Genomic DNA, 8,696 nt, shown 5'->3' on the forward strand with positions numbered 1-8,696 from the left:
TGCCCAGGCGGGTCTCGAACCCGCAGGCTCAGGCAATCCACTCACCTCAGTCTCCCAAAGGCGCAGGACTACAGGCTGAGCTACCGAGCCCGGCTGAGATATTTTTAAAATGTGAAAGAAAACATTAGTGGTAGTGTGATTCTTTTTTTTTTTTTGAGTTGGAGTCCGTTGCCCAGGCTGGAGCGCAGTGACACATTCACAGCCATCCCAGTGCTGACCTGCTGGGCTTTGGCAGTCCTTCCGCCTCAGCTGTCCAAGTAGCTGCTACTACGCCTGGGTAATTTTTAATTTTTTTTATTATAGAGATGAGGTCTCACCAAGTTGCCTGGGCTGGTCTCAAACCTGTAGACTCAGGCAGTCTACTCACCTCAGCCTCCCAAAGTGCTGGGATTACAGACTGAGCCACCCAGCCCAGCCAAGTAGTGTGATTCTTAATGACTTTTTAGTGGCAGAATATTTCTTTTATCTTCTCAACACGGTTTTTTTTTCCTGCTTGTCTACTGCATTCTTCACAGACCTCATTCTCATTAAAGTAGATTCTATAGTGTCTCTGGGGAAATAAGTTTTTGGTTTTGGGTTTGGTTTGGTTTTGTTTTGTTTTGAGTTGGAGTCTCTCACTCTGTCGCCCAGGCTGGAGTGCAGTGGCATACTTACGGCCACCACAGCCTCGATCTGCTGGGCTAAGGTGATCCTTCTGCCTTAGCCTTCCAAGTAGCTGGAACTACAGGCACGTGCCACCATGCCTGGCTAACTTAGGTTTATTGTAGTGATGAGGTCTCACCAATATTGTAGAGGCTGGTCTCGACCCCATGGGCTCAGGCAATCCTCTCACCTTGGCCTCCCAAAGGGCTGGGATTACAGGCATGAGCCACCGTGTCCAGCCTGAGGTTGACATCTTAAAGAGTGACTGTTTTTGGAGGTTGTTCATTCAAAGTAGGTCTGACCCTTGTGTTTTTCTAAGTCTCCTGTCTTGGAATATGCTCATATTTTAGTTGAAATAATAAATTTGTTTTGCAGACCGACATCAACTTACCATATCTTACAATGGATGCTTCTGGACCCAAGCATTTGAATATGAAATTGACTCGTGCTCAGTTTGAAGGGATCGTCTCTGATCTAATCAGGAGAACCATTGCTCCATGCCAGAAAGCTATGCAAGATGCAGAAGTCAGCAAGAGTGACATAGGAGAAGTGATTCTTGTGGGTGGCATGACTAGGATGCCCAAGGTATGGACCCATAGAATTGTCTAAGAAGAAAAGGCAGACACGTAATGTATTCTTGGGACAAGTGACTTGTGTTGGGTATGGACATTAATACATGCTCCAGTCTGCTGAGTTGACATTAAAGGGTGTTGAGATTATGTCCTCACAGTTTTTTTTTTTTTTTAGTCTTTTTTTTTTTTTTTTTTTTAATCAAAGACTGTAAGAAAAACAGTTAAGAGCAGAATGTATGGGGGACAGTAGTAGAGAGAATCTTGAACTCAGTCATAGAGTTTTTAGGACTAAGAATTTTTAGGAGGACAGAAACAAAAGTGTTTTTTTGTGTGTGTGTGTGTTTTTTTTTGAGTTGGAGTCTCACTCAGTCACCCAGACTGGAGTGCAGTGGCCGTCCCCGGCCACCGCAGCCTCGACCTTCTGGGCTCCGGTGATCCTTCCGCCTCAGCCTTCCAAGTAGCTGGAATTACAGGCGTGCGCTACCATGCCCGGCTAATTTTTGATTTATTGTAGAGATGAAGTCTTTCCAAGTTGCCTAGGCAGGTCTCAAACCCGCGGGCTCAGGCATTCCACTCACCTCCGCCTCCCAAAGCACGGGATTACAGGCTGAGCCACGAGCCCAGCTAGAAATAAAGTTTTGAGATAGCTTAAAACCTTAGTACTGGGTGGGTGTGGTGGCTCACGCCTGTAATCCCAATTCTTTGGGAGGCTGAGGCAGGAGGATTGCTTGAACCCAGGCATTCAAGACCAGCTTGGGCAACATATCAAGACCTCCTATCTACAACAATCAAAAAATTGGGTGTGGTGATGTACACCTGTCATCCCAGCTACTTGGGAGACTGAGGCAGGAGAGTCTCTTGAACCCAGGAGTTTTAGGCTGAGATGAATCATGATTGTGCCACTGCACTCCAGCCTGGGTGACAGAGTGATACCTCAACTAGAAAAACAACAACAACAACAAACTTCGTTACTAACTAGCTCTCCTGCAACATAGTGCATCACTTCAAAGATTTGTGCAATGATGCATTTTATTCACAAACACATCATTCTGAGAGAACGTGTGGAAACTCATGACTGAGCACAGATCTGCTGAAGATGCAGTTCTTCCTTGGTAGCCTGAATAGAATTTTCTTGGGCCTGAATTAGTGACCTTGTTGTTAATTTTTCTGTTGAAATATATGGGCTTAGAAAAATATGCACCCAAAAAAACTGGGGGAAAAAAAGAGTCTGTGGGACAGGAGGATACCTTTTTGTTAAACAATGATCATTTTTGTTAAAAAATGATCCAAGATACTATTCAAATACATTTTTTTTTTACCCTTAATATAATAAACAGAAGGAAGATCATGCCCCACATTAGCACAATATTGAATTGCTACTCCAGTGTCCTTCTAATTTGTTTAGTTTGATAATGTAAAAGAGAACTTGGACTATACAATTTCTAAGTCCCCTTGCTTTGCACCCTCTGTTTCAAATGATTTGACGTGTTGTGTGGGAAAATGGATAATAAAACTTGAAAGAATTCTTTCCAGATGTAAGAGTATTAAATGAGATACTTCTTGAGTATAAAGTGTATGAGTTTTATGAGATTATTAGCAATTCAACTATGAAATAGTGATTTGAATCAAACCCGTTTTAAGATTTGGCTGGGAGCTTAGGTCACACATGTGCTCTCTTCTGTTCTCCGGCCGTTTCCTTGAGTTTTGGATGACAGATATTTCTCCTTGATGCTCAGGTTCAGCAGACTGTGCAGGATCTTTTTGGCCGAGCCCCAAGTAAAGCCGTCAATCCAGATGAGGCTGTGGCCATTGGAGCTGCCATTCAGGGGGGTGTGTTGGCCGGTGATGTTACAGATGTGCTGCTTCTGGATGTCACTCCCCTGTCTCTGGGTATTGAAACTCTAGGAGGTGTCTTTACCAAACTTATTAACAGGAATACCACTATCCCAACCAAGAAGAGCCAGGTAAGAGCTATCACTATCTTGTCACATCAATATTAGGTTCTCTGAGGGATGTGATTACAGCCACTTTTGTAAGTTTCTTCTAAAAAACTTTACTGTTTGTTTTGCACTTCAAACTTATTGACTGTGGGGTGAGAATCTTGCTTTTTTTTTTTTTACTCAAAAGTTCTTACATTCCAATTAGTAATTGTAGAAATTAACATAATTTGCTAAAAGGAGCTTCAGTTGCTTGGAACTAAATTCTCTGTAGTCTTCCCTTTTCAAAGACAGCAAGAATAGTCTAGCCAAGACTTAGGGGAGTGTGTGTGCTTGTCTTGTAGATAAACATTTGAAGGGATGGGGTGCTCAGATACCTATTAGAGCTATTTGTACATGGCTTGGTCTTGGATTAAGAGTTATTTCCTGCCAGGCTCACACCTGTAATCCCAGCATTTTGGGAGGCAGAGGTGAGAGTGTTGTCTGAGACCAGCCTGAGCAATTTGGCAATACCTCACCTCTACAATAAATCAAAAAATTGTGTGTGCTGCTTGGAAGGTGAGGCAGAAGGATCACCCGAGCCTAGCACGTTGAAGCTGCAGTATGTGTGAACGTGCCACTGCATTCCAGCCTGGGGGAAAGAGACTCTGACTCAAAAAAAAAAAGAATTATTTCAGGACTTTCCCAATCTTGATATTTCTCCGAAAAACTAATGACTGTTGCTGTATTTGTGCAGTGATGTATCTGTCAACACATCATTCTGAAGAAAAGTATGTGGTGACTTCTTTTACTGAGCACATGATAACATCTCGTCTCTTGATTCCTCTTTTCCCAGAGGAGCACGTTTGAACACTTTAGCTCCTTCTCGAGGCCTCCTGTGCTAATGCTGCATCTTTGTACAATGCATTTGCTTAGTTGAAACAATAGCTATTGTGTGCCCTTTTGCTGTACTAATCCTACTCCTCTTTCCTGTAAAAGACATAGGCCTTTGTTCTGAACATAGTGTAAACTAGGACCTTTTGGATGTTGGGATGTGAATTTATTTCTCTGGCTTGAATTCTGACTGTTTAAGGGGAATAGTTTAATCAAATTGCTAACCCAGGAAGTTTTTCTTTCCTAGGTGTTTTCTACTGCTGCTGATGGGCAGACCCAAGTAGAGATTAAAGTGTGTCAGGGTGAGAGAGAGATGGCTGGAGACAACAAACTTCTTGGACAGTTTACTCTGGTAGGTGTTGTGAATCCTGAATATTGAGCTCCTTAGCCTTTTACTGTAAAGCTAGACGATATTGTAACCCATAAAAAGACAGTTGTATATTGTTAGTGGCTTCTGATTAGCACTGCTTATTGGTTCTTGGTGAGATGAGCAGTATTGGGGAGGGTTTCTGTCATTCATTGTGCCCCTGCGTACATACAGCCATTATAGTTACTTGCTGTTTAACCTTCACTGGTATAAGACCTGTTGTTTTCAGGCAGCAGACTGCTACACTCACTTGTAAACTTGTGTTTCTGTACATTAAGTGAAGAAGGTATCACTTGTTTCTTCTCAGGGACCAAATGACTTGTTTATCAGAAGACCATATAGATGAAGAAATAATAGCACTGAACCCCTCTGTAAGAGGAGCTTACTCTGTGTATTTACTTATTTTAGATTGGAATTCCTCCAGCTCCTCGTGGAGTCCCTCAGATTGAAGTTACATTTGACATTGATGCCAATGGGATTGTACATGTTTCTGCCAAAGATAAGGGCACAGGACGTGAGCAGCAGAGTAAGTCCCCTTGCTTACCAGACTGTAAGAGTGAGTTGAGGGTGCTCTGTTGGGAAATAGACCCTCTTGTTGTACATATCTTTTCCCACTGAGCTTCATGGGGAGGGTGATGAATCCTTGTTGCCCCTTTTCTTCTCGGTTATCAGGTTTGGTTTGTTTTTTAAATAAGTTTTTTGTAGAGACAGGGTCTAGCTATGTTGCCCAGACTTATCTTAAGGTTCTGGGCTCAAGCACTGTTGCGCCTATCTCAGCCTCCCAAAGTGCTAGGATTATAGATGTGAACCACACCCAGCCAGGTATACACTTCTTCATGTGATAAAGGAAGAAGAGGCATATAATTTTACTTGGGAAGTAATGAGTTGCCTTCCTTTTACTATAGTCGTAATCCAGTCTTCTGGTGGGTTAAGCAAAGACGATATTGAAAATATGGTTAAAAACGCAGAGAAGTATGCTGAGGAAGACCGCCGAAAGAAGGTGATTACTTTTTTTTGTCTTTCTTCTGAGCTTCTTAATCTTAGTAAAGCTGGGCCATGAAAGTGGGAGTTTGTACATGTCATAGATCGGGGATGGATAAGAGAAAATTAGAAGATCAGTCTATCTTCCACCTTGTTCATAACTTAAGTGTTTATGTGCAATGCCACACTCTCAGTTTTCCCTGTCAAAATTCTTTTTTCTTGTTTAAAAGAGACAGGATCTTGCTACATTACCCAGACTGATCTTGAACTCTTGGCTCCAAGCCGCTTGTTACCCCCCATGCCCCCAGCCTCAGTAAGTGTAGGGATTAAAGTATAAGCCACCAAATTCGATTACAAAACTTAGTTCAGAGCTCTGGCTCGGACCGCATTGATTTCTTCCGCTTACTGTTTTTACTGTAAAAGTATACAGCAGATAGATTATTGTTTTGTTTAATGTGAACATTCAGCAAACTTTGGATAATTGGAAAATTTTCATTTATATTAAACTTCAAACTTCTCAAAGGAACGAGTTGAAGCAGTTAATATGGCTGAAGGAATCATTCATGATACAGAAACCAAGATGGAAGAATTCAAGGACCAATTGCCTGCTGATGAGGTAAGTTCTGTTTTAAAATAATTAGAGGTTAGATACATTGTCATCAGTGTCAAAGAAGTTCCTTTTTTTGTGCGTCTTGATAGAGGTTAATTTTCTTTGTTTCTAAATAGTACTTCTACATGTAATGAATGGTACAGGAAACCTGGAAAAGTGAGGATTTTTGTTTTCTTTTTAAGTGCAACAAGCTAAAAGAAGAGATTTCCAAAATGAGGGAGCTGTTGGCTAGAAAAGACAGTGAAACAGGAGAAAACATCAGGCAGGCAGCATCCTCCCTTCAGCAGGCATCACTGAAGCTCTTCGAAATGGCATACAAAAAGGTGAAGGGTGTTTTGATTCTGACTTGATCTTAATGGAACTGTTGTTGATTATTGTCACTGGTGGCCCTTTCATGACCATTTAATAGAATTGAGAGTGTTCGAATTGGAGATACCCTCCTGCCTTCTTGACTATACTTTGGAAGTGGGGATAGGGTTAAAGGGAAGGAATCACAGAAAACCACCAGTAGGGTACTGGGGAGGAGGGAGAGTGGAATAGAGATGAAGGATGAGGAATATGTGGTTCAGCAAAGAGCAAATGGTTAGCCCTAACGTTAAATCTGAGTGACTCTCAAATACTTTCTTAACAGATGGCGTCTGAGCGAGAAGGCTCTGGAAGTTCTGGCGCTGGGGAACAAAAGGAAGATCAAAAGGAAGAGAAACAGTAATAGTAGCAGTAAATTTTGGAGCTGAAAGGACAACATATGAAGCTTGGGAGTGAAGGGACTTCCTGAGCAGAAATGGGCAAACTTCAGTCTTTACTGTGTTTTTGCAGTATTCTATATATAATTTCCTTGATTTGTAAATTTAGTGGCCATTAGCTAATGATCATTTAATGGGCAATAATTCCAACAGTACAAAAGTTCACAGTGTCCTATGTCCCTAGCCTGTCATACTTTTTCAGCTGCATGTCCAGGGGGGTAGGATGAGTTATTGATCATTATAAAGATTTAACATTGTTTTGTGCTAAAGTGGCCATATTTTCATGGTGTGAAACAGTCTCACACACAATGAAGGTAGTCAGCTGTAGACTTGGAGTGAGACCACATGGGTATGAAATCCTTCTAGTTAGCCAAGTACTGCTATATTGACCTGTGTGTAAATGGGGTCCTTCACCCGAGGCCTTGCAAGGCAAGCTAGCTGTGCTATGTTTATAAATGGGGCAGAAGAAGAATGGGAAACTCAGCTATTTATGTTAGGTACAGCTATTAAAACAAGATAGTAATGAGGCTGGCTAGGGTCCCTAACTTTCTTAAGACACACTTTTCTAGCTACCTTCTGCCCTATGTTTGACACCTAGGTCCTTGATTGTTATTTTTATCCATTCTGGATTTTTTAAAAAAATAAATATGAAAAGCATCTTTATCTCTTGTTTATAAGGGGCGAGGCCCTGAGATTTAGCTCAGGAATATAACATGATTTATACCTCCCATATCTTCCAAAGAGGGAAATACAGGATTTTCTAATGCAAGCTAGAAAAGGCAAACAAATTCAAGATTTGAAAGGGCTGGTATGATGAAATAATAAGCAGTATCAGCACAGGCATTCTGATTATGAGGGCTTTTATTTTCTAAGACCCATCTTAGCATGAAAACCAGGGTAGTTATTTGTAGGTTGCTGTCAACTCCACATAGCAAAATCCAACTGGAATTGGCTTACATTAAAGAAACTAACGTTTAGAAAAAAGTCCCAAGATAAGATTTCAGTGGTTCAAAAATAACAGGAACCCAGATTCTTTCCCTATTTCTGCTCTTATATCCACAGAGTATTGACTTGTCCCATATTCTCTGATGTAGTTCTAAGTACTACATACTGACAACTTAGAAAGGTGACTACATCTTGTATCTCATTAAACGTGAAGAATTATTTCCAGAGTCTCCCAACAGACTTTTCATGTTTCGTGGATTACTGTCATATGCCACGCTTAAAGGAGTCTGTTATCAAGATGGGCTTAGAACATCAGATGTAATGGCTCCTTTTGTAATATGTAGAAATGACTCATGTATTTGCAAAAGTCAATCTTAGAAATTTAACGTTCTAGTGTGAAGGAAGTGATTCAGACTATAACATTCCGGGAAATTTTGGTGTTAGCACCTGTGTATAAGATTTTTGGGATTCATGTAAGAAATAAACTCTGAAGGATTTTAGCCCCGTGAAGATTTTATGGGAGTATTGTTGAAGTTTTTAGCCACGTGAACATTTTATGGGAGTATTGTGGGATGTGTAGTAGTTCTTCATTATGAAGGATTGTTTTGTGATATATTGGAAGATACTTTAGCATTTTTGGTTCTTGCCCCGTCTCAATCATAACTAAAAAAGTCTTCCAGTCACCAGGAACACCAGTTATGTCTCAGCTCAACCAGGCAGAGAATTCCAATCCTCCTCTGCCTTTTTATTTTCCTTGTATTTGGGCCCTTCACTGATTAGATGATGCCCACTCACATTGGAGAGAGCAATCTGCTTTAATCTATTACTAATCTCTTTGAGATACTTAAAGATAATGTTCAACCACATTCTGACATCCTGTGGCCAGTCAAGATGACATACAAACTTAGCACAAAAGGCAGAAAGTAATGTTTTTAGTAAAGCTTTTTATCATTATAAGTGCTTGATTGGGTCCTAAAAGGAATTTTTAAGACAGAGACAGGATCTTGCTCTGTTGCCCAGGCTGTT

General features: G+C 41.0%; 1 protein-coding gene across 2 annotated transcripts in view; it reads left to right on the forward strand.

Moving 5' to 3' along the window:
* Positions 1 to 8,180, forward strand: part of HSPA9 (heat shock protein family A (Hsp70) member 9) — a 19,654-nt gene extending 11,474 nt beyond the window's left edge. The window contains exons 10-17 of one of the 2 annotated variants that reach the window (XM_008056432.2): positions 1,018 to 1,227; positions 2,951 to 3,178; positions 4,272 to 4,376; positions 4,800 to 4,917; positions 5,297 to 5,391; positions 5,896 to 5,988; positions 6,165 to 6,305; positions 6,614 to 8,180. In XM_008056432.2, the coding sequence (XP_008054623.1) occupies positions 1,018 to 1,227; positions 2,951 to 3,178; positions 4,272 to 4,376; positions 4,800 to 4,917; positions 5,297 to 5,391; positions 5,896 to 5,988; positions 6,165 to 6,305; positions 6,614 to 6,691 (1,068 nt within the window). In that variant the 3' untranslated portion in view covers positions 6,692 to 8,180. The remainder of the gene's footprint in view (positions 1 to 1,017; positions 1,228 to 2,950; positions 3,179 to 4,271; positions 4,377 to 4,799; positions 4,918 to 5,296; positions 5,392 to 5,895; positions 5,989 to 6,164; positions 6,306 to 6,613) is intronic. The other variant, XM_021711548.1, reaches the window with a different exon arrangement.
* Positions 8,181 to 8,696: the final 516 nt, after the last annotated feature.

Source organism: Carlito syrichta, unplaced genomic scaffold (genome assembly GCF_000164805.1).
Source record: "Carlito syrichta isolate Samal-C Ts95f unplaced genomic scaffold, Tarsius_syrichta-2.0.1 Scaffold302355, whole genome shotgun sequence".
Lineage (NCBI taxonomy): Eukaryota > Metazoa > Chordata > Mammalia > Primates > Tarsiidae > Carlito > Carlito syrichta.